Consider the following 26,654-nt stretch of genomic DNA (forward strand, 5'->3'; position numbering starts at 1 on the left):
CAAAGGAAGTACAAAAGGGACAGGAGAATAGCTAACATGTTTTCAAACACCAGCTACTTACAGTGTGCATTTAGTTTTGTAGGTGAAAATCTTAACCATATTATCACCATGATTGCTACACATCTAATGAAAATTTATGTACATTGTGTGCTAAATAAAATTTGGTGTACTATCTGGCACTTGAATCAAAGTAACTTATTATGATGCTTAAAATAGTAGATTTGCAATATAAGAATGACTATATGAAAGGAATGAAATATGAGCATTTTTAACAAACATGTCAGAATTTCATACTCAGATAAAAGATATCCTTTTTAAAGTAGTAACCTAGAGATGTGTATTTCTAATAAAGTTGCTGCCACATATTAAAACATTTGGTAACATCCCCTTTAATGCCAACTTAGAGATCATGTATAACGATTATCATTGCTTTATCTTAATGGCTAGTTTTCTTATTTTCTGATAGATTTGATTCTTACTTCCATTTAGTTTTAATGCAAAAATCAGTTTATAAATAACAAGTATTAAATGAATTAACACTATTTCTAAGACACTACAGTAAATGATTTTCAAATATCACAAAATGTTAGGTATGATCTGGTTTTAATAACATTTTTAAATGATGAAGCTTCATATAAGAAATCTGGAGGCTTGGTTTCTTTCGGAAAATAAAACTAAAGTATTTATCAACACTGTGTAAATAGTTCCTCATAATAACTATTAGTGGGAGCTGAACAAAGGCTGATCCCTTCAGAACAGGAAATATATTATCTCTTTAGTCTCTGTTTACATAATATACAGAATATACTGACATCAGGGGGACTTGGCTCACTGTGGTAAGCCCGTTAGCATATAGGAGAAACTAACTTGGCATTTTAAGTGGTCAAATACTCCAAGTTACCTCATTGCTAGAGGATTACCTGTCCTTGCCTTGCTGAACTCTACAGAGGCTTCAGGGTTTGTTTTGGAATAAAATGTAGATGGAAATGAAATATACAACTTCAGGGCAGATGCTTATCAACTAGCATGCAGTTCACCGCATCTGGACATTTAGCTACGAGGCAATATTCCAAGCTGAGGTTTCTTCATCAGCTCGGCCCTGGAGAAAACACTGAAGAGCAGAATCACTGTCCATAACAAACGGGCAGTGTGAGTGAGAGAGAAATCTCTGCTGTAACCCACCGTGATCTGGGGACCATCTGTTACTACTCTATCAACCAGCCTGTCCTGACACACAGATTTAAATTACCTTCACGGCCCCTCTAGGAAAAGGAGTCCGTGACCCATACTTTTCCTGTCAGTTCTCCTCTAGTTCTTAGAATGTGAAAAACTGAAGCTCAGTAGGGTTATTTACATGTTCAGAAGATAATGAGGTCAATCTCTGTATCTAGGTCTGACTCCAAAGTCTATGCACATACTTCAATTCCTTCCTCTTCTATGATATAACGTGATGGGAACGTTTTCATTGGTACTTCTCTCACAATACTGTAAACAAATTAAATGGCTTTGAAATTCACTGGTTTCTGAAATATCTAATCAACATGGTATCATAATTTAACAAGGAAGTTGTTAAAATACAATAACTTTTGACAGATTTTTAAAGAAATCATATAAAATACATATGCTAATCTATAAATCTATAGCTTTGGGTTTACTGTATAAACACATCTTGTTTATACCACATTCAAAGAATTTTAAATAGTATTTATTGTTTTACACACAACACAGACACTTTTATATTTAAAAAACTCAAACTCAAGATAATAAATTTGGCTTCTTTTCCCCACAAAAACGGGAAATACATCTTGATAAAGTTACACACCAGTTGGTTGTTGGGATTTATAGTTCCAAGGAAAAAAAAAACAACCCTTAACCAGCCAAAAAATAATTTATATATATATATATACATATATAAATAAAATGAACTGATTAGTACATAAACAGTTTACAATAATAAGGTAAATAAGAAAGAGAAATTGATCAGAAAACACACTGCTTTAAAGTAATTTTCAGATCTCTATTATAGTACAATTTACTCCCAGCAACTCTGAGCCCATTAACAGCACTTCTATACAGAGAAAAACTAACAAATGATACACATTTATTGCAACAAAAAATTGAAGGTTATCATAATATATGTAACTTAAATACCCCCCAATTGATAAAGTGGCTTTTTATTCCTTAAACATAGACATTCTGCTCTTCATTGTAGAAGATGAAGTTTTCTTATCAAAAGGCACATTCTTATCTGCAAGAAAAAAAAATACTATAAATGCTTATCCTGGAACAAATTCAAACACACTTTAAAATATCCCCAAAGACTTGGAGTGCCAGAAGATAATGAAAGTATTTAATTTAAGGAAATTATAATGAAGGGCACTAATAAAACAGTTACTTTGTCTACACTAATTATATCAGATACTATTCTTTAAATTATACTTCTAACTTTTTCAAACGAATTTTATACACAGAACCACTTTGACAAGTATACAATGTAATTATTTATTTATAGTTTCTGTAAACACAATCCTTAACAGATCCTATTTCTAAACCTTCAGAAAGTAGCATTAATTGAAGCTGCAGGCCTGGAAGTATATTCAATGAAACAATCAAAAAATGCTTTTAATATTTATAATACAGTTATAAAATTTTTCCATACAGAAGATAAGGCTTTCTATAAATTATATGATGTGGTAAATATGCCTATTTTCTTACCTTATTGACTAGTTTATGGTAATATGAGGTTATATTTTCATCACACATATTTATACACTTTAATTCTATTTATACATCAGGCTTTACTGCTACTTAATCTAAACCACAGATGCTAAGGAACTTCTGCTAATAAGAGCCATTACAACCGAAAGCATTTAATCCAACCAAAAGCAAAGGTATGCAGATTTTACTAACTTAATAAGTTGTCCTTTATAATCATCATTAACATATAGAACTTCATTGGAGATATCTATGAGGACGAGTAATACTCTTTTCCAACTTAATGTTTTATCTAAACTATAATAAGCAATCTATAATAGATCTCTAAATGATTATGTTGTTATAAGCTAAGGAAATTCCAATATATTTTGAGGGTAAATTTAAGCTTTTTAAAAAAATACATATTGAAGGTTAATAAAAAACCTGCTACTCATGAACAATAATTGCCCAGAATTCATGTATTCATTCAGGATCCCCTGCAAAACCAATTCTCTCTTGCCAGCTGCCAAGTTTAACCTTCAGAAAATACTTTGAATAGTCAGAGTGACATATTTTCATTGTCTGCGCAATATCTATTATCTCCTCTTTGCTAATAAAAATACTGATTTAGTTTTATGAGCTAAGAAGGGTGATAATATGCTGGAAGGAGGGAAGGTTCTGAGAAATTCTGATTTCCTGATAAAAGGACAGATGTGACTTGGGTTCTTGCCTCTCACTGTCTTCTCTTCTGGTAACAGATGTGATGGCTGAAACTGCAGCAGCCATGTAACTAGGATAAAGCTTTGGGTAAACCACACACATGTAGACCCTGTCATCAAACTGCCATGGAACAGATGCCAGCAGCCAACTTCTGCAGGCTTCTCATGATATGAGAAAAACTTGTGAGTCTCTGTGATTCTAGATTCCCCACTACTTATATTAAAAAACAGTCAAACTAATAGAAGTAGAGAAGAGACTGGTAGTTACCAGGGACTGAGGGAAGAGGGAAATGAGGAATTGCTACTCAAAGGGTATGGAGTTTCAATTATACAAGATGGATATGTTCCAGAGATGTTCTTGCTATGTAAAATTGAACCTAAGGTTAACAATACTATATTCTGTGCCTAAACATTTTAGAGAGCAGATCTCATTTTAAGCATTCTTACACATGCTTTTCTATGAAGTAAAGCAAATGTGTAGTAATAATACATTTTATGGAAATCTCAGTTTGGGTATTTTTCAAGCTTCAAGAATGTTCTGTCTCTGTAAACATTATGCAATGATACAGTATAAAAAAAGACATTTTCAAGGACAACCTAAAAGCTAACTCAGAAAATCCTAAACTATCAAATAGCTATTAAACCAAATCAAGTTGGAAAGGGAAAACTGTCCTAGTGTAGTCAAGAATATTGTTATTCCTTCTTCATTTAAATACACTTGTAAAATATTAGATTCCTGGAGTTTTTTTTTTTTTTTTCTCCCTGGTCCTTTTTAAAGAAGATACAATGTCTTTGGATTGTACAGAATGACACTATCTGAGAATGCTCGGGAAGGTTAATGCCTTAATAATTGTGTTTAGGACTTTTTGTTCATAAACTTGAGATCCTTGTCCCTTTACTGTCCTGCAACCCAACTCATATAAGTCAGCCTTCTGGGTGGCAAGCTCTGCCTGCATTGCCCATCCAGCCCAGCATATACCTTAGAGAGTCTGCGACCCAGACTATCACAGCTGAACACAAATTCTGAACCAAAGCAGTAAGCAAGCATTTTATTAAACAGATCAACTGTTGTATGAACAGAAACTTGTGATTCAGCTACTCTATAAGAGTTTCCATTTGACAGAATTACTTTAGATCAGTCTAACACTTGTTCTAGCTCTGTACTGTCTAAAACAATAGCAATCTGGCAATTAAAGTTAAAATTTCAATCAGTTAAAACCCAATAAAATTAATAATGGACATGAATTTGGTAAACTCAGGGAGTTGGCGATGGACAGGGAGGCCTGGCGTGCTGCGGCTCATGGGGTCACAAAGAGTTGGATACAACTGAGTGACTGAACTGAACTGAAAATTAAAAATTCAGTTCCTGGGTCATGCTAGTCAACTTTCAAATTTCTGAAAAGCCACATAAGGCTAGTGTGGCTACCAAATTAGACAGGGCACCTCTAGACCATGTCAAGAGATGAGAAAACAGCATTACCAAACAGTGTTTAATGTTACATAATCATTTAATAATATACACATTGTTCATGTTCTTTACCAATGAAGACATTGTGATGATAACTGGAACAAGGCAAAATTTCTTTCTAAGGCTCAGTGTCCACAGAAAAGTAAAACATTGAGAAAAACCCCCTAAACCCTACACAGACATTCTCTTTAACTGTTTAAATAATAACAAAGACAGCACAGTTCCCTTAAAGTGGATCAGGTACAGACTATCCTACTAGTAACACACACTGGACATCCTCAAATACCAATTTCTAGCTAAAATAAGCATTAGTACTTTGACAGATTCCTATACATACTCTATTTACTTAGAATAACCTTAAGTGTTTATTCTGATAAAATGTTATGCTCCACGTTGAAAGTAGTGATTTAGAAATTAGAATTATTTATTATAAATTATTATTTGCAAATTGATAACTGTTTGAATAAGATCTTCTTAAATGAGAGCTTCTGGTCAACACACTTAGATCTGTTTCCTGATTCTGATATGCTGATGTTAATAACCAGAAAATATTCTGTGGCCAAGTAACACTGAGCACAAATGTAACGAACACATATAATACAGTATTAAATTTAATGACAGAAGAGAAGAGCTAAGAAGCAAATTTAGAGTTTTTAAAATTACATACATGGCAGAAATTACTAGAATAGCCTTGAAGTGATAGAAGTACTAGCTTTTAAAAGCTGCCAACCAAGATTGTCAAAATGTCCTTTAGTGTACACCATTATAAAATAATAACAACAACTTTACTCTTCAGCAGAAATCAAACAGAATAACAAGGTATTAAAAAAATAAAAAAAAAAAAAAGAATAACAAGGTATTATTTCCACTTGTTTTGTGTTATGAAGTAATGTTTAAAACTACATTTTTGAGACTGGTTATGAGTATTTATTTCCAACATGCTTGTAAGAAAATGAAAGGTAAGTTTTGGTTAATACATAGTCATCTCTGATTTCTCATCACATTTCTATCAGAGAGAGCTAAAATGTCCTACACAATTGTTAAAACACTGGTATGTGGTTTAGTTTATAATTCCTTTGAGTAAAATGTTTCATTAACCAAAAAAAATTATGTCTAATATACAAATAGATGTAATAGGATAACAATAGCAAATTCAAGAGAAATTATATTAACTAAACAGCTTGAGCTATGTTTTCCCACATATGTACAAATTTTCCCAATTTAATCATATTAACCTCAAAGCTTAAATTAGCAGACCTAGTGGTAATGATGGTTAACTCCCTAATATCCATTCAACCCCAGATGATAATTCTGAACTAATTATGGTATTTTCATTTTTCTTGCCACAGTTCAATTTAGCAATGATCACATAACCAATGATACGAAAAACACAAATAAAATTCTGTTAAACAGTTTCTGGGGAAACTTTTCTCATTCCTAAGGAAAGAGACACAAGATAGTTGGTACCTAACTTTCATTGAAAATTACTGTTCAGGGCATGATTATAGGAACTGCTGGCACCATCCTATTATTGGTCTAAAAATGAAACTCACACATGAAGACAGTCAGAATTAGGAGGATCAGGCGGAATAGAAGCCAGAGCCCTGATGTACTGTTCTTGGAGTTGGCCCTGCCTGATCTATCTTATTACATGAAAAAATAAACTTCTCTCAGGAGATTTAGATTAAACCATATAGTAGCAGTTCCATATAGTTCAATCTAATGCAAAGAAATGGTAAAAATTATTACTCCAAATTTTAGCCACCAACAACAATCATTATTAAAATCTTGATATATTAAAAGCCACATCCTTTTATAGTCACTCAGGAAGAACTGACTACAAAAGGCTAGTTTCATACTGTGATTAAATCATAAGTAAATAAATTAATCTACTTTCTGAAAATGACTTGTTTCTTATTATTTTATAGACAGAGTTTGGAAAATAAAGGTGAAGGAATTTTAGAAAGCACTTAAACAATGAAGGAAGCATCAGTAAGAGATGCTCCAACAAGAATCACCAGCAGTTTTATTGCAGACTAATATGATTCTGTGTTGCAACTAACAAAGCAGGCAAATAATATTTACATTTCTCATTTTAGGGGTCCCATCTGATCGCTTCTCAGCCTTTTCACTAAGATCAAGTACAGGGGTCCCCATGTGAAAAACAAACAATAATACTGTGTGCTAGTATAGAGGACAGAATGAACAGACTTTAGAATTATTTTCTTTATGGGTATAAATCATATAAATACTTAAAAAATGGAATGAGGATTGCAGTAGGAAGAGAAGCCTAGATAATTTAAACTCTCCAAGCCTCAGTTTTCCTATCTTTAAAGTGAAAGCAATACAAACTACTTTGCTAGACAGTCTCGATGAATTCATCGTATACGTAAGGAGCTTAGTACAGCGTCTGGTACATCCTGCACTAAGGTAGGCATTTACTATTAAGTGATTATTATACCTATTATAATTCTGCTACTCTACTCTCTCCAGTTTTCCTTCTGGCTCAGTGACAGGATCCGTGCCTGATCTTATCCCTCTGAAGACATTCTCTCTACCACTGCCATTCATTCCCTTGGATTTTCTACCATTTATATGACTGCTCTGGGAAGCCCTTGGTAAAAATCCTCTTTGAGGGTCTACAAAGACCTTGTGATATACTCTCCATATAAGTGCTGATTTTTCCCTTTAAAAATAATGCATTAATCATGGCATTAACCATGATTATCAGCCATTACTAAAGTGAGTCACAGTGGGATCTATACAGAACAGTCTCCACTTAGGACAGTTTGACTTAACAAGTCTTTGATTTTATGATGATGTGAAAACAATACGGATTCATTTGAAACCATACTCCCAATTTTGGACTGAAGATAATCCAACAAGATCTTTTCTCAGGCTAGCATGATCTCCTTTGTGAAGCTGGGCAGTGGCAGGGAACCACGGTTCCTAGTCAGCCATGAGATCATGAGGGTAAACAAATGACACACTTAAACCATTCTGCACTCATACAACCAAACTTTAAGTGTAGTATTCAACAAATTACATGTGACATTCAACACTTCACTATGAAATAGATTTGCGTTAGATGATTTTGCCTAACTGTAGGCTAATATCAGTGCTCTGGCTAATATAAGTGCTCTAAGCATGTTTAATGTAGGCTATGCTAAATGCTGACGTTCAGGTTAGGTGTATTAAATGCATCTTCAATTTATGATATTGTCAACTTATGATGGCTTTGTGCAGACATAACTCCATAGTAAGTTGAAGGAGATCTGTTCATCTTTTCCATGAGATTGGAAATGTTGAATAAATTGACGGCATAATGCATGTTTAATATCTGACACCTACACTGGAGGGTTTCCCAGGTGACTCAGTGGGTAAAGAATCTGCCTGCAATGCAGGAGACACAGGAGATGTGGGTTTGATTCCTGGGTCGGGAAGATCCCCTGGAGGAGGGCATACCACCCTACTCCAGGCATTCCTGCCTGGAGAATCTCATGGATTCTGGCGGGCTATAGAGGAGCCTGGCAGGCCACAGTCCCATAACATCAAAAAGAGTTGGACACAACTGAAGCAACTGAGCATGTATGCATATGCCAACATTTGTAAACCAGAGAAAGTCTTACCTATTAAATCTACTTCAAATAAAGTAACAGTTTTTACTCTATATCTCATCAGAAAATAATCTCTATGTTACAGAAGGTAACAGAAATACAAACACACCTCTACCTACATGTTTTTGAAACTTCTGTCCAGTAGCAGAAAAGAAATGAGTCTACCTTCCTCAAAGTGAGAGACAGAAAAAGAGATCCATGTGTGCACAGACTTTGGGGGAAAAAAAAAAAAAAGCAGATATCTAAAATCAGTGTAGGTATTATTTAACATTGTTTGAAGAAGAAAATAAAAGGAGAAAAAAAAATAGCCTTTGCTTCTTGGCACCCTGAAGTATGCATCCATCTCACTGCTCACTTCAAAAGGTACAAAAGCAGGTTGGGCCTAGAGAAGAGCCTTTCCTCCGGTTTTAGCAAGGCTGAAAAATGATAATCAGGAATCCCAACTCTAGCTCAAACTTCTTTGTTCTTTATTCCTGGCCTATGGATGTATATCTATTGTTAACTGCACGAGGCTGGGTATTTTATCCATTTTTGTTCACCACTATCCCCAGAGCTTAGTGGAGTGCTTCAGGATACATGGCAGACAGTTTATCATTGCTTTTAATGAAGAGATGACTCCATCCAATTTATTACATCCTCTAGGATATCACAGGCACCTCCAATATTCATGGTTAAAACTGACTCCACACCCTTTGACAAAAATCCCACTCCTATAAATTTACCCTGAACATACACCTCCAACAATACAAAAATATGTATGTGCAGGGTTATTCACTTCAGGATAACCTGTAACTGCAAAATAATTGAATGAAAACTACCCAAACACGAAAGTATAGGCAACTGATTCAATAAACCATGATACATACACCTGTGGAGCACTACACAGCTGTGAAAAAGAAAATCTCTATGAACTTATATAGCATGACTCACAGGAGTACTATTAAGTGCAACCAAAAAATATAAAAATATATAAACTATAGGCTACACCTTGTGTAAGAGAGAGAAATGTAAGAAATATATATTCCAACCAACTTTCATCAAAAGAATCACAGAGGACCGACAAGAAAGTAATGAAATTGACCATCTACAATGGGTGAGGGTGGGAAGAATTGTGGAAGGGATCAAGAGAGCAGTACTTCTCTGAGTGTATCCTAGAGTGAGCAGGTATGTATTCTTAAAATTTTCTGGTATAGTTTTTACTTTTGGAGGCGTGCTGCTGCTACTAAGTCACTTCAGTCGTGTCCGACTCTGTACGACCCCATAGACGGCAGCCCACCAGGTTCCCCCGTCCCTGGGATTCTCCAAGCAATAACAACAACAAAAAAAAACCCAAAACAAAACAATAAAGATGGGAAAGGCAGAAAAAACTAGAACAGAAACAAACGACTTAAATTATATTTTAAAGGTCTACTGTAAACACTGAAAAGGGAGAAAAAAAGAACTAAGCCAAATCACTTACAATACCTGACTACCCTCAGTTCTGGGCAGGATGAGGTTGTAAGGAAAAAATTGCAAACAAATCCTAAACTCTTAGTAGTACGTTTGTCTACTGTATATGCAAAGTGATTCTGACATGGGATTAGTTTTATTATAAGATTGAGCAGTAAGTAAATGTGTTGATGTTGTTGGGAGCCAGGATGTTGCTGGAAGTCATTTTTAACACAATGAACAAGAAAAATGTCATTATGGAAAAGGAAGAAAGCAAGAGAGAAGAACCCAGTGGGGATAGACTGGAATGGTAGAATGGGAGGCGTGAAGTAACAGTATATAAAGTATGCACATATATGCAAATGTGCATGTATATTGGAGTAAGAAATGTAACCCACTCTAGTGTTTTTGCCTGGAAAATTTCATGGATAGAAGAGCCTGGTGGGTTACAGTCCATGGGGTCACAAAAAGTCAGACACGACCAAGTGTGTGCACACACGTATACTCATGCATGTATAAGGGCACATATGTGTGTGTAAGTGTTATATATACATTCATAGAAATGTCTGCTGAAGGACGTCTGATAGCAAAGAGCTCAGCTGGTACCCAAAGGAACCAGCGCTCCTTTGAGAAATGGCTGATTCCATGGCTGGTGCAGATACAAAATGAGCCTGGAACACCTTGTTAGGCCAGAATGTAAGGAAATTCTTAAAAAAAAATGGGAGCAAGTCACAGGGGCATAGAAGTCAGCCTGAGTAGGCCCCCACTGGCAACTACATCAATGAATTATAAACCTTCGAAGAAAGAGAAAATCATGAATCTTTACAGTCAATAAGATAGACAGTAATAGTGTAGGGTAGTGTGAAGTCACTCAGTCATGTCCAACGCTTTGCGACCCCATGGACTGTAGCCTACAAGGTTCCTCCGTCCATGGGATTTTCCAGGCAAGAATACTGGAGTGGGTTGCCACTGATAAGACAGATATATAGATAAAGAAGAAACAAGGATAAGCTCTTGCTAACAGTACATGTCAGTGCTAAATGGTAAATATGGAGGAAATGTTGAGGTTGGAAAATCACAATTTTACAACTATCATGGTGAAGATTAAATCAGGCAAGAATAATGACAAATGGGTACTAAATCTAGGGGGAAATTTTGATGAGAAGCAGAATACTGTATGATTTTAAAATGCCTTTGTAGTAGTTGCATTACCACTGCTACTCAAGGACAGGTGAACACTGTGTGTCTGCAGGTAAGGATGTCCCGAAAAGGATGCACAACGATCTATGGAGTATTTCCACCAAGAATGCATACTCTGAATCTAATAAAGAGGAAATATCAGAAAATCACTTTTATATAAAATGAGCGGGATGCATTCTTCTGTATCATGATGACTGGGAAAGAGAGAACGTAAGAGAACAAATGAAGTAAACTGTTAAAGATAGGTGACTCTAGATTAAAAGTTTAGGATACTTTTTGTAATATTTTTATTCCTATAACTTTTCTATAGAATTGAAATTATTCCCAAGGGGCAGGGGGAATTAAGTAATGCATGTACATAGGCTCTTTGAAGGAAAAAAAATCCAACAACATGGAAATATATAAAAGGAAAAGTAGAAAATGAAATGTCAGCCCCCAAATCTCACCTATTCTCCACTGGAAGGTAAGCTTTACAAAGTCAGGATATTTAAAATTTTTCTTTTCTGTTTTGTTGCTTTTATGTGACCCAAGCCCCTAGACTAGTGCCAAGCATTAAAAAATTGCTATATGAACTAGCTGCTATATCACTGATTTATTGGATGGATGAGGCTTAGATGATAAAGAATCCGCCTGCAATGTGGAAGACCTGGGTTTGATCCCTGGGTTGGGAAGATTCCCTGGTGGAGGCCATGGCAACCTACTCCAGTATTCTTGCCTGGAGAATCCCATGGAGAGAGGAACCTGGTGGGCTACAGTCCATGGGGTGGCGAAGAGTCAGACACGACTGAGCGACTAAGCACAGCACACAAGCACACTTAATGATGTGCCGTCCTCCTTACTTAGTCCAGACATATGTATAAGTTTTCCCCAAGTCATTTAAGTAAATGGTATCATAACATTAAGAAATTCAAGCTTATTTCATTATCAATCATCATTGATAATTATCATTATTCCCAAAACTTGCATCTCCATTATTACTGGGTTCTTTGTTCGGCCTGAATGAATACCTTGGCCAATCCAGTATTTCCATTTCTCTATCCTTCACCTTCTAAACAGAATATTTAACTCCTGTTGACAATATCTTTCAAAGCCTCTTGAATAATTCACTCCACTCTATTTCTCTTTTCTTAAAAAACAAATATATATATGTATATACACAGATATTTTATTTATTTGCCTACTCCAGGTCTTTATTGTGGCATGTGGGGTTTAGTTCCCTGACCAGGGATTGAACATAGACCCCCCGGTATTGGGAGAGTGGAGTCTTAACTGCTGGACCATCAGCGAATTCCCAACTTCTCCAATGTATGTATACCATCTAACTGATCTTTTTCCTGGTTCCCTTACTTCTCCAAGAAGTCCCTACTTCTCCAATGTATGCATATCATCTAACTGATATTTTTCCTGGTTCCCTTACTTCTCCAAGAAGTCTCTACTCCTCCAATGTACATGTGTATCATCTAACTGATCTTTTTCCTGGTCCTCTTGCTGTTTATCATAATCTTCCTCCAATTTATGCACAGTTATCTTCAAAATATAGCTTTCATTATGTTTTCCCTATCTTAAAATTTTCCAAGTGGCTTTTTGCAACCTGTAGAATAATTTGTAACTGATTTAACATGGGTCACAATCTGCCTCTAATTTATTGTTCTGCCTTTTGCATTCAAAGCTCAAAAATCATTCATTCCCCCATTCATTTCTTTCATACATACTAATATAGTATGCATTTCTTTCAGTTCCCTGAATATACTTTACTCTGTTGCTTCTGATTCTCTGTGACTGCAGTTCTCTCTCCAACTCCGGCTGCTCTAGCCACCCTTCATTTAGCTAATTTTTATTCATGTTTCAAGCCTCAATTTACCTGTCACTTCCAAGAGGTTTTTCTGGATCATTCGTTTCTGCAACCCCACTATATATTCCCACATCATCCTATTCTTCCTCTTTCTCTGTTTCTGTAACTCTGACTCATGTTTAGCTCTCTGATGGAATGCAAGCTTCATGAAAAGAGGGGTTTATGAAAGATAAATAGGAGAGAGAGGCCTGTGATGAGGTGAGACGCAGATAAGAGATGGCTGTGGGTGACAACCTCATGGAAACTCTTGCCTTCTTATATCCCTCCCACCTTCCCTGCTTCTGCTCCTCTTGATCTCTCCTAGGCCACTTTTCCCACTACAACAAGAGGTCTCATTCTTCAAGGCACATCTGATTATTTGATTATATACACTCTAGCCAAATAATATCAGTAACAATAGCAGGATAACAACAAACTCTTTAAAAAAAAAAAGACAACAACCGAAAAAACTGGCACCTTCCCAGGACTTGTCACAGCTGATCCCCACATGCAACATGTTGCACGTATAAATACACACGCACATACAACAGTCTGCATTTTAGACATTCTGTGCTGCTCACTTTCTGAATAAACTATCATCTGTCACAACTACAAACTCTGGGTTGTTTTTGCTGACTGTAACAACCTTTGTCTTGAGTCAAGCACACTTGAAATAGACAAGCTAGGCTTCAAGTTCAGTTCCTCTTTGGAAACAACCCTGACTGACTAAGTCGACAACTTCCTTTTCTGTGTTCCCTTTCTGTGTTTGTGCAGAAAGAGGTGCCTCATATGCACTGAAGTTTTTAAAACATGACAAATACTATACTTTTAAAATATAATAAAAACTTTGCAGAAGATTAAAGGAAAATAATTATACAAAAAGTGAGACTCTGCCCCCCAATCCTACTCCATGAGCACCTTCTGTAGGGTCAGCCCAAGAGGAGAGAAAAGATGAGCTGTTTGCTCATTCTCAGTTCCCAACAGTATTTAGAAATGACTCTCATTCTAGTATGTAAAGATAAATATCTGTTACATACAATGGCTCCTAAATGCATGTGAGGAACTTCATCTGACCTAAGCAAACAGTTAATAACTGGTAATATTAGACAATGGGAACTATACAGTACTTTATAGCCAAATTAAGGGCTTTTCATGGCGTATATTTGAATGTTCTAAATAAACCTTAGAATGTTCTAAATAAATACATTTTAATGTACTTTATTCATGTTTATTTTCACTAAGATACAGAATTGCTAACGAGCAAATACAGTTGTTTGGGTCACACTTATATATCTAGACTCTACTATTACTATGGCATTTTATGAATATGTTTTTATTAAATGAATTAATTACCAGCACCCAAAAGCTCATATATACTTGAGTTAATAATCCAATTTTTGTTGAGACTTTTTTTTTAACCCCCAGATTTCTATTACTTTTTCTATGTATGTACCTGACTCTGGATGCTAGCTTTTCTTCACCCAAATAATTTCTCCTCTATTCCAACATGGCCTTCCCTATTGAGTGGAAACTTGATTGCTTCCCTTCCTCATGCCATCTGCACTGAAACTAGGCTATATCTATGTAACTCTGTTTATGCAAACCTTTTAGGAAAGCTCTTAACTCAGTGAGAACAGATATAAGAATAGACATAATAGCCACAGTATCAGACCGCTGACCATTAGCCCCACAATTTTGCCAAAAACGCTGATTACAAATAGAGTAACAAAGACTAAAACCAAAATATTTTCAGAATGCAGAAAGGAAATCAAGTTTACTAATCTCCCTCTACACCTCCCAGAACCTCCCCCCGCCCCCCTCACATGCACATACACACACAGAGGATTATCTTCATGCAGCAGCAAAAGGGAAGGAAGCCCCACAGGAGCCCTGCAGTGACAATTTCTCCGGGAGATGGTATTCTATCCTACACAACTATTTTAGCAAAGCAAAGTGAATGTGAGCTATTGGTTGGGTAGCACAAAAAACTTCATTAAACAGAACCCAAAACTCATCATTTAGGATAAAAACTGTTAAAAGAAATTCAACTTTAAACTGCTCAACACTTACCTTCGAGGATGATTGGCATCAAACAATGTGTTATCATCCTCCTCATCATCTTGCTCTAAAGGGGTCAATTCCATGTTTTCTATGTTAGTGTCCAAAACCCCGTATCTCCTAGTCTTTCGGTTCCTTCTTCTCATCCTATTAAATAGAAAATATTAATGAATAAAAATTATTTCTAAGTGTGGTATGGATGATTTTAATTTTACACTTATTTGTAAATTAAATTATTCCACTTTCTGACACTGAAGGCGTTCAGTATCAGAATGGCTACATTTCAGAAATGTAACCAGTTAACCATTTAAGATTATTTATTTTAGATTACTTTTTAAACAAAACCTACTCCTGTATGTCTGTGTGCCATCACCATTTCTTCTGACACACTTTCTTCTCTGTCAGCTGATAATGTAGACAGATAATCTCTTAAGTCTTTGTTCTGGTCCAATAGTTTTACTGAGGCCTTCTATTCCAGCCGTTCTCTCGTCTCTTGTAGGCCTTCTTACTTCTTAACTTTCAGCCCCGCTAAGAAACTGTATGCATCAGTTCAGTTCAGTCGCTCAGTGGTGTCCGACTCTTTGCGACCCCATGAATCGCAGCACGCCAGGCCTCCCTGTCCATCACCAACTCCCTGAGTTCATTCAGACTCACGTCCAACGAGTCAGTGATGTAATCCAGCCATCTCATCCTCTGTAGTCCCCTTCTCCTCCTGCCCCCAATCCCTCCCAGCATCAGAGTCTTTTCTAATGAGTCAACTCTTCGCATGAGGTGGCCAAAGTACTGGAGTTTCAGCTTTAGCATCATTCCTTCCAAAGAAATCCCAGGGCTGATCTCCTTCAGAATGGACTGGTTGGATCTCCTTGCAGTCCAAGGGACTCTCAAGAGTCTTCTCCAACACCACAGTTCAAAAGCATCAAAGTCAAATTAAAAAAACAACTACATATTGTAAAATAGAATTTAAACTTAAAATGAGACTCTCCTAAGAATATCTTTCTTTCTTTTTTTTTTTTTTAAGAATATCTTTCTTAAGTCTAAAGATATATGCAATGGCTACGTGGTCATGGCAGCTTTATGGCCATAAAAACATCAAATACAATACACCCACATGTAGTGATGTTTTTTTTTTTTTCCTGTCCTCAGGGAAAGCCAGAAACACTTATGAAGGCTTAATATTGGGCTGATTCAAGGGACCATCTACTTAAAATATTAATAAACATTAAGTGTAAAATATAATACATATAAAAAATGTATTGAAATCTTAAGTAAAAGGATACTTCTAATATGCAGTGTACATTATTTTTGAACAAAAGAGCAAAGGAGGATTTAAAATTCATGCAATTTTAACAGCTGTGGTTCTCTCCACAAATAATTATTTTCATTAAGCTTGCGATGCTCAAACTTTCTATATATGTTAATAATTACATATATAGCATTATATATTGTACATTATTTTACCAGACAGAGTAAATGCATATTGCAATCTGAAAACAAATTTTGTTGGGTCTTAAAAAATGGAACTTTAAATATGTAGAGAGGAAAATATGTAAGCCTAAGAAAGCAAAAGAAAGTAGCAGTATAGTTTATACTATTGAATTATATTCCTTTATCACATGGCAATCACAGGTAAATGATCTTGATCAGATACCTTCTAGATATTCAAGTTATTATTCAAATAGTTGTCTCAACTGAATGCAGATTCCTCAATGTTTCATTATACTCAGGTTGGTAAGAATCATTTCTGTTTAAATAACGTAAAAGCTACAGTAGAAAAATAAAGCTAAAGTAGTAAAGTAAGGTTGATAAAGTTTTATGTAAAAATGTATGATGCTACATAAAATAAACACAACAGAATAAAACTTCATTTCGTTTTACTACTCTGTGAAAGGGAGACAAGCAATCATTGTAACTTGCTATAACTTGCTGCACTGATCTGATTTTCCTGTTTTAACTGAATGCCTGTAGGATATTATTAAGTAATTTCTTCTATTTATCATTCAAAACTAGACTGAGGAATACAGTACTTAATGGATATTTTATATACATACACTCTCCTATGTGATCAGGTACGATGATAAAGCTGAGTAAATCTTAATAAAGATACAACTAATGATATAAAATTTACCTTGAGTATTTTGGGGCAAAAAGGTGAATTAGTAACCAACAATGATTTTTGGAACTCATTTTGTTTTTGCACTGAGACAAAGCTATATAAAAATTGGTGAGCCACAATTTCAGTTGTCCATGACAACACAGTATACAACACATAGCAAAAATTATTTTATCTGAAATTTCTCTCATCTTCATCTCCCATTCTTTTTTCTCCTTGCCCCCACCACATCTCTAGTCTTGTCAGACCTAACCTCTTGCGGATTAGTTTCAGAGTTCATATATTAAAAGAATATGGTATGGGGGAGATTTTAGAAAATACCATGAACACTCCCACCAAAATATTACAGCTGAAATTGCAGATACAAAAAGAATTCACTAAAAATAATTACTGTTTCCTGGGTGTGCATATAAGTCAGGCAATTGAGGTAAGCAGCTTACAAGCACTACCTGAGGTAATCCTCACCACAAGCCTTTAAGTATCCTTATTCTAAACATAGAAAGTCAGACCTTAGAAAAAATTAAGTTTGGGACTGTAAATAGTAGAGCAAATAATCAAGCAATTTTATTCCCAAGTCTGGGTTCTTAAACATTAGGGTGTATTGTCTTCCTATATGATTCTAAGTAATTTTAACCAAGGTCCAAGGTTAGCTACCAGTCTTCTGATCCCTAACACAATCATCTTACATTATACTAGACTGGATATATTGTTTTAAGTGAATTGCATTTTCTGGTTCATCCTTTCCTGGTAAAAAGTAAGAACTTGGAAAAAAAAAAAAAGTAAGAACTTGGTAGCTACTAGCAATAACAAGTGCATTTGTGTTCTTCTGGTTAGGCCATTTCTTAGTTTTGAACACTGCAACAGTTACCTGCTTTTTATTTATCCTGAAGGAAACTTCTGCCTTAACAGAACCATGATTTTGCTTAGACAGCAACTGACCCCAGCCCTGTTGTTGTTGCTTAGTTTCTTAGTCTTGTCCAGCTCTTTTGCAACCACATGGACTGTAGCCAAACCAGGCCCTTCTTTCCCAGGACTTAATTCACCTCTCCTTCTGTGGAGTTTGACTCCTCAACTAAGGGACAAAGAGACTGAAAACTACTGCATACCTTCACAGTGGATTGTTCCTGCCAAGAAACCTCTGTGATATTTTAGTGTCTCCTCTCCTAAGCTGACTTAGTTTCTGTGAATCTCCAGTTGCTCTTTGACTGTTGTTGTTCAGTTCCTCCGTTGTGTCTGACTCTTTGCGACCCACAGACTGCAGCACACCAGGCTTCCCTGTTCTTCACTCTCTCTCAGAATTAGCTCACATTCATGTCCACTGTGTCAGTGATGCCATCCAACCATCTCATCCTCTGTCGTCCCCTTCTCCTCCTGCCTTCACTCTTTCCCAGCATCAATGTCTTTTCTGATGAGTCAGCTCTTCACATCAGGTGGCCAAAGTATCGGAGGTTCAGCTTCAGCATCAGTCCCTCCAATGAATATTTAGGAATGTTTTCCTTTAGGATGGACAAGTTGATCTCCTTTAAGTCCAAGGGACTTTCAAGAGTCTTCTCCAACACCACAGTTCAAAAGCATCAATTTTTTGGTGCTCAGCCTTCTTTATGGTCTAACTGTCACAGCCATATGTAACTACTGGAAATGCCATAGCCCTAGACAGACCTTTGTCGGAATGTCTGCTTTTTAATATGCTGTCTAGGTTTGTCATAGCTTTTCTTCTAAGGAGCAGGTGTCTCATAATTTCATGGCTGCAGTCACCATCTGCAGTGATTATGGAGCCCAAGAAAATAAAAGTCTCTCACTGTTTCCCCATCTATTTGCCATGGAGTGATGGAACTGGATACCATGATCTTAGTTTTCGGAATGTTGAGTTTTAAGCCAGTTTTCTCACTCTCTGCTTTCACCTTCATCAAGAGGCTCTTTAGTTCCTCTTTATTTTCTGCCAGAAGGGTGTGTCATCAGCATATCTGAGGTTATTGACATTTCTCTCTGCAATTTGATTCCAGCTTGTGATTCAGCATTTTGCCTAATGTACTCTGCATATAAGTTAAATAAGCAGGGTGACAATATACATCCTTGACATAATCCTTTCCCAATTTTGAACCAGTCTGTTGTTCCATGTCCAGTTCTAATTGTTGCATTTTGACTTTCTGAGATCTCAATATTCTTTCAGGAAATCCCCTTTAGTTTAAGTTAGCCAGGGTTATTCTATGTGTTTAATTAAAATAGTAACTAATAGAAGTAATAATCTAATATTCCTTTAATATTGGAAGGAAGTGTTAAAGAAAAAATACACAGGAGATGGAAAATGTTATTTCCTTTGAAAAGTCTAATAAAATCACTGTTTTCCCTACCCGAACATTTCTCAGTGTAATCAAACCCAGTTCATTTAGTTAATGCCTGAATGCAAACACTGTACTTAGCCTTAGCGAAATAATGATTTGTAAATAGCCTTTGTTCTGAGGTTTTTGAGTCTTCCCTAGACCCACACTGATCCTTGATTAAGAACCAAGAATGCTCATATATTAGGCAACTGCTTACCCAATGCCTACCACATTTTGTACATAATGTTCAGCACTGGGGATATAATAGAGAATAAGACATACAACGAGTCTCTTTTCATAAAGACTATATACTAATCTTAGGAAGCCTACTTTATTCCTTCTATATATATATATTTCAATTTCTACAGAAAGAATCTAATTTTTCTTTGGAATAGTTCTAGACTCAGAGGGGAAGTTACTTCTAGTTACACATTCATAATAACTGAATTAAATTAAAAACAGTATGGAAGTTTTATGGAGTTCAAGTACTTTACAAGTAAAATATTCTCAGTGTTTTCTCATATCAGTTAACGAAAGGACGATTTTTGGCCCGTTCTTCCTTGTTGGCACAAATAAATAATGCTGTTGTGCTGCCACACCTATTTTGGAAGTGGAGAGTCAAAATGGATATTCACCAAAATAAGTGATCTTCATAATCTGGAAGCAAAAAGAATGAGTTCTGTTCTGAACATTGCCCAGACATTGTTAGCATCAATCAAGTTGGATATCAGGTGGCCAACTATATTTAGGAGTTGGCCTGAATGAATGTACTAGATACTGGTTAAAGAGTCCAATTTTTCTTAGCTATAGATTCAGAATTTTGCTGTTAACAGACAATGTTAGTGACTCATCCAATAGAATCAGACTGAAAAGACTGTACCCTTATAAGCTTTACAGAAATGAAGATGGAAAATCCATGGCAAGAAATATTTATATGTTAAGATTACAAATAAGGTGAAAGCAAAATGAAAAAAGATCATCCCCCAAAAGTTATCATCAGACTCATCATTTATTTTGTGTATGAAACAATACTTAGGGTACTCCAATGCTATATGGGAAATATACAGCATTAAATAAAAATTACATGGTGAGAAGAATAATTACTGCTCAATTTTCTTCTAATATTTTTTTCATATCAAGAAGAAAGTTTCAGTTTGGTGGTTATATGCCTGTAACACCTCATGAACATTTTCTAGCTTTCTCTTTAATAAAAAGTCGGCCTGGATTTGCTGGGTTTTGTGAACCAATACTATGCAGCTCAAATAATGTTTCCACTGGTGATTTTCAAACATTTGATCATAAATTGCTTTACATTCTTAGAAATTATTTAAGACCCTGAATAGATTATAATTATGTGGATTATAAATATCAATTATTAATATATTAATTAAACCTAAGAAAATTTTAAATACCATTTGCTTTTTAAAATTATAATAAATCCACTACAGATTAACATAGCCTTTTGTGAAAAATATATTGTCAAAAAGAAAACCAATAAAGGTGAAAAAATGGCATAGATTTAGATTTTTTTCAAATCTTGTTAATGTCTGGCTTAAATAGATAGAACGAGATAGAAAATGAAAAGAGAGAAATTAGAAAAATAGAAAACTGCTAGATTTTCATATCTGCTTCAGCCTTCAATCATTTGCTATGCGTGGTCTATTTGAAGGATATGATGAACTTGGAAAATGGAGGTACATTTTAATAGCTTTTCAGATTCTGGTGTTAACTTTTTTTTTTTTTTGATAGAACACCAAAACTCAACAAGAGGTAGTTTCTTATGAGTTGGCTGCACTGTGGAATTTGAAACTATTATCACTGAACTTCTTGGGTCCTATAAACTTCTAGTGAAGTCGTTCAGTCATATCCGACTCTTTGCGACCCCATGGACTGTAGCCTATCAGGCTCCTCTGTCCATGGGATTTTCCAGGCATGAATATTGGAGTGGGTTGCCATTTCCTTCTCCAGGAGACCTTCCCAACTCAGGGATTGAACCTGGGTCTCCCACATTGTAGGCAGATGCTTTACCGTCTGAGCCACCAGGGAAGTCATAAACTTATAAGGGAATGTATTATTTTGAAAATAGTTTCAATATTGCAGATATCTGAACAGGTCTCAGAGATCCCTCCCGCCCTCCAGGATTTCCTGTTGTGCTGTACTTTATCAGTTAGCTATTTAAGCCAAGGAATGTTGGCTTAAATAATGTTTTTCACTCACAAAATAATAAACAGATATGTTTAAAAGGAAACTTTGTTTAAGTAAATCCATTTAAAGAAATATATGAAGTGGTTGAGGGTAGGCAGTTATAGGAAAAAAAAAAAAAAAGTGAAATAATTTGGAGAACAAACCAGTGCATTCCCACACAACTACCTCTACTGCAGTCAATAGGAGTAGCTCTTCTCTTGGCTGGCTTCTTCTAACAGTGAGTTCTTAGCTCTGCATTTCAGCTCTTCAGAGAGGTGGTCCCCAACTAAGAGGCTTTATTATGATTTTTCCAAATCGGTCTCATTACATAGTTGGAATGTTATAATACCATGATTCATGCCATAAAGTAACTTTACTTCTATAACAATAGAACGCATCAAGTGGAAGTTACTTACAACAATGTAAAATATCACTAATTGAACTATATAATTCCTTTTCTACTAGATAAGGCATTAAATGGAGTAGAAAAATAGGTGATAGTCATTTACTTATTCATAACCTGGTACTTAATCAAAAGGTTGATCACAGATTTGGACACAGACATCATGGAAAAAAAAAATTCAAACAAAGCAAATGATGGATTGTACAATCAGTGATGATTATTATATACTGTGGGATACCACTTTATTCTCCTAGGTCAGTTTTATCGTAGGTAAAGTGAAAGATGTCATTTAAGTGTCCATATTTGTAACAAATCTGAAATTTAAGTAATTCTGTAATCTAACATTCTATAGTAAGAATACGGATAAGGCAATGACAACCCACTCCAGTACTCTTGCTTGGGAAACCCCATGGATGGAGGAGCCTGGTAGGCTACAGTCCATGGAGTCGTTTAGAGTCGGACACGACTGAGCAACTTCACTTTCACTTTTCACTTTCCTGCATTGGAGAAGGAAATGGCAACCCACTCCAGTATGCTTGCCTGAAGAATCCCAGGGACGGGGGAGCCTGGTGGGCCGCCATCTATGGGGTCGCACAGTCGGACACGAGTGACATGACTTAGCAGCAGCAGCAGCAGTAAGAATAAGCTCAAAAAACTATTCATTTCTAACTTTAAGCTTCTGAATGACTTATAATTATTTACAGATGAATTCATTTTAGAAAAGTTTTTTTGAAGATTAAAAAAAAGTAAATCTATCCATTTACTAATTCAAATTTTGTAAAGTTAAAATCATACATAGTGTTAAGATATTAAACATACTCTCCAACATTATAACGGGATCATATTTATGACATTTTTCTTCCTTTGCTGCATGGGTATCAGTTTTCCATCTTATCAAGAAATCGGTAACATTTCACACCATATTATTTCAGTTCAGTCGCTCAGTCGTGTCCGACTCTTTGCGACCCCATGGACTGCAGCAAGCCAGGCCTCCCTGTCCATCACCAACTCCCGGAGTTTTTACTCAAGCTCATGTCCATTATTTAGTGTCTTGCAAAATGAATGCTAGATGTTTCTAATGCGGACTCTAACTACGATTGAACCATACGCAGTTGTCAGTTTTCCAGGTTCAGAAAAGGTGGAAAGTAAGAAACTTCATAAGGTACAATCGATGGTGGCGAGTTAAAAGTCAACAGCAGGAAACTGCTGTTAAAAGAACTTCTTTAAATCATCCTTAAAGATCATTCTGCATTACTATCAATTTACTTAAATAAATACTGATATAGAGGTTCGGTGTTAATTTATAGTTTACACATGAAAAGGGAGGCAGCAGGGACTTGGCGTTCTGAACACTCCCAAAGGTACCACCGGCTTTCAAGACCGTCCTCGTTACAAGCTCACTCAGCAGGCACAGTGACTGAGGGGGTGGGAGGAGGTCGGCAGATAAGCGCGCTTCAGGCCTGCCGGGGAGGCTCGCGGAGGCTTCGCCTCACCTGACCGTCCTGACGACGAAGTACACCAGCACCGCGCCGCTCACCACCATTAGCACGGTCAGGGCCCGCTGGGTCATGGGCTTGTCGCCGGGGTCGGGGCTCACGGCCAGGACACCGCCCGCCGGGCCCCCGGCCCCCGCCTTCCCGCCGGGGTCGTCGGCGGCCGGCCCCGCCCCGGGTGTGCTGCCATTGCCGCCCTCGGCTCCCCGCGCGCCCGCGGCTTCCAAGGCCGGAGCGCGGCCCGCGGGCCGGGCGGCGGAGGACCCGGGTGGCGGAGGGGGCCGGGTGCGCGGACCGCGCGCCGCAGGCTGGAGGTCGGGCGCGGCCCGAGCTGCCGGCGGCCGTCCCGCGGAGGGCCCGCTCAACTCGGGCAGCAGCAGCGACAGCAGGAGCGCCGAGGCCAGGGCGCGGCTGAGGCAGCAGCTGCAGAGCGTCGGCTGCATGGTCCGCGGCCGGCTCCCTCACCGCGCGCGAGCTCCGGCGCCCGCCGCCCTGGCTCCAGGCGGGACCATGGGCGTGTTAACTGAAGAGACGGAGGAGAAACGCTGACGGAAGCCGGAGCGAAGCCCTGGCCCGCTGCAGGTGGCGGAGGCGGCAGCCGCGGTAGCTGCCGTCGACAACCGGAAGTTCGTACATCTCAGCGGCCCCCTGCTACTAGGGACGCTCCCGGTTGCTAACCTTCCGGGGCTGGCGCGTTCCGTGACGTCAGGAGCGCGAGGCCGTCTGCGCGCCGCGCACTTCCGGAAGGCGAGGGGAAGGAGCCTGCGGTTGGCTCCCTACAAGGAAAGCAAACCGGAAGAGAGTTGTCTCAACTGTGCAGCAAAGTTTTGCAGGAAGAATCCGGGAGAGAGTGGAAGCTCGTAATTTGAGTTCGTTGGTGCAAAATTGAAGAAACACAGCCAATTATTTATTAAAGACCGCCTTGACGTTTCCCTCAGCTCAGGTACGTATTTTGCTAGACTGGGTTGTTAGGTCACTAGAAAGTAAACAATTGTGTCAGGTGTGCAGCAACTCTTTGCAGGAAGAAACCAGGAGAGATTGGAAGCTCATCATTTGAGTTCGTTGGTGCAAAACTGCAGAAACACAGCCAGTCATTTATTAAAGACCGCCTTGACGTTTACCTCAGCTCAGGTACACATTTTACTAGACAGGGCGGTTGGCTCACTAGAAAGAAAGGAAACAGAGTTGTGTCAAGTGTGCAGCAACTCTTTGCAGGAAGAATCCGGGAAAGATTGGAAGCTCATACTCTGAGTTTTTTGGTGCAAAACTGCATAAACACAGCTAATCATTTATTAAAGACAGCCTTGACGTTTCCCTCAGCCCAGATACACATTTATTAGACAGGTATTTTTTTCCTGCCTCTAAGTCCTTGACCTCTCTTTCCTTAGAGCATTACATTAGAGAACTGGTAACTGTACCAATAATTGGTACAGGTATTGATAACTGGTAATTGATTCTCTGCATTTTGGGGATATAAATCTTTTTAAAAGTTCTTCCCCGTGTTACAACCCAGGGCTGTCTTTCTTAAGGAACTAGGAGTCATCCTTTTAAAATGTCAGAAAAGGAGACAGCACCCGTATCTCCCAGTCTCCTTGGAAGCATAGAAGCCTAAGTTAGGCAGGCGCTTTGTTTCAAGTTGTAAAACTGCCTCCCATCACGAAGCTTAGAGAAATTTTACTTTTCCTTTGTGAAGGCTTCCCTGGTAGCTCAGATGGTAAAGCATCCGCCTGCAGTGCAGGAGACCCAGATTCAACCCCTGCATTGGGAAAATCCCCTGAAGAAGGACATGGCAACCCACCCAAGTATCCTTGCCTGGAAAATTCCATGGACAGAGGAGCCTGGTGGGCTACAGTACATGGGGTCAAAAAGAGTCGGAATTTCCTTTGGGTAAACAGAACTGACCTAAGAGTTTCCCTACTCTTAAAATATCTTAAGCTTTCTGTTGAGTTGAGTTCAGACAGAGTCCTGGCCCCCCTTTTCTGTTGTGATCGTCTTGAATAAATCTCTGCCTGTTTAACTTTGACATCAGTAATGTGGAACTTTGGGGTGAGCAGATATAAACAAGAACAACAGACCAGAAATTGAAATTAGTATCTGTTCTTTTAAAAACTTCCTCATTCAACAATTTTTTTAGACTTTCAACTCCTTCAGAACTGTGAGTATTGAACAGTAAACAAGATATCATCCTTGCTCTCATAGCCCTTAGGGTCAAATGGAAATAACACAATCGTCACATTCATTCTTATTTTGAAGTGCATGATGTTAAAAATGACAAGCACAGAGTCTATAGTAAAAATTGTGTAAAGGACTATTGTAGGTAAGATGGTCAGTATAGTCTCTTCTAGCTGCTTGTGGGTAATAGACTCATGCAAACCCATGTAGAATTGCCGGGACTAGGCATCTTAATGCTGGGTTCCAGTGTGAGAAAGACCATTGGTGACACACACTAATTTTAGTTTCCAACCTGGATATTTATCAATAATGAAGTGGCTCCTTGGGTTTCTTCTTTCCCTTATCCACAATCTTATTCAGAGCCTTACATGGAAGAAGGTTAGTATTTAATGCTACTCCTTTCCACTCCTCAAAAAAATCCAATATTCAGCACACCAAAAACCAAAACAAAAGCACCATCTTTCCTTCCTTACAATATCTCGTTTTACCATTGTGTTCCTCATCTTGATTAATGGCATTATTCTTTACTCAGGTGTTCAGATGTAAAATCTTGGAGTCATCATTTCTCCTTAGCTTTCCACCTGCAACATGCTTACTGGTTATGGCAATGTACTAAATAATTCTGAAATAGCAGAGTTAAACTAATGATTCCAAGTGATTAGAGCATTCTAATCATTCTAATCATTCTAGTGTTTCTTCAGCTAGCTACTTGAATCAGAATCAGAAATGGAATTTGTTAAAAATGTTGGTTCTAGGTCACTATTCTAGAAATTCTGAGCCAGAATTTTGGGGATTGGGAACATGGATTCTGTATGCATTTTTACTAATCTCTCAGGGTAAGTTTTATTTGCACTAACATTTAAGAATCTCTCCATTCCCTCACCACCTATATCCAAATGTTGTCAACTTTTCCCCATTTCCCTAATGTCTCTGTCGTTAATCAGCTCTTTTCTGTT

The 26,654-nt window shown here is 37.4% G+C and overlaps 1 protein-coding gene and 1 long non-coding RNA gene across 4 annotated transcripts in view; one reads left to right on the forward strand and one right to left on the reverse strand.

Moving 5' to 3' along the window:
* Nucleotides 1–1,683: 1,683 nt before the first annotated feature.
* Nucleotides 1,684–24,134, reverse strand: FAM174A (family with sequence similarity 174 member A). Of its 2 annotated transcripts, XM_027545530.1 has the most exons (3): nucleotides 23,527–24,128; nucleotides 15,028–15,162; nucleotides 1,684–2,248 (listed from the first exon to the last, which is right to left on the reverse strand). In XM_027545530.1, exons 1-3 carry the CDS (start codon nucleotides 23,967–23,969, stop codon nucleotides 2,245–2,247), a joined length of 582 nt encoding a protein of 193 aa, XP_027401331.1. In that variant the 5' UTR covers nucleotides 23,970–24,128; the 3' UTR covers nucleotides 1,684–2,244. The 2 variants fall into 2 exon arrangements, with proteins under 2 accessions (XP_027401331.1, XP_027401332.1); XM_027545531.1 differs by lacking the exon at nucleotides 1,684–2,248 and having other exon boundaries at nucleotides 15,024–15,162; nucleotides 23,527–24,134.
* A 171-nt stretch (nucleotides 24,135–24,305) lies between these two features.
* Nucleotides 24,306–26,654, forward strand: part of LOC113894970 — a 197,488-nt gene continuing 195,139 nt past the window's right edge. For both annotated transcript variants that reach the window (XR_003511720.1, XR_003511721.1), the window contains exon 1: nucleotides 24,306–24,469. This is a non-coding gene — a long non-coding RNA (uncharacterized LOC113894970). The remainder of the gene's footprint in view (nucleotides 24,470–26,654) is intronic.

This window comes from Bos indicus x Bos taurus, chromosome 7 (genome assembly GCF_003369695.1).
Source record: "Bos indicus x Bos taurus breed Angus x Brahman F1 hybrid chromosome 7, Bos_hybrid_MaternalHap_v2.0, whole genome shotgun sequence".
NCBI lineage: Eukaryota > Metazoa > Chordata > Mammalia > Artiodactyla > Bovidae > Bos > Bos indicus x Bos taurus.

Bases quoted from the DNA above. Each gene is read 5' to 3' on its own strand.
- FAM174A (XM_027545530.1), bottom strand. From the start codon at position 23,969: ATGCAGCCGACGCTCTGCAGCTGCTGCCTCAGCCGCGCCCTGGCCTCG. The intron at 15,163-23,526 runs GTGAGGCGAAGC...TCTATTTAATAG, and splicing joins TTCGTCGTCAGGACGGTCAG to GATGAGAAGAAGGAACCGAA.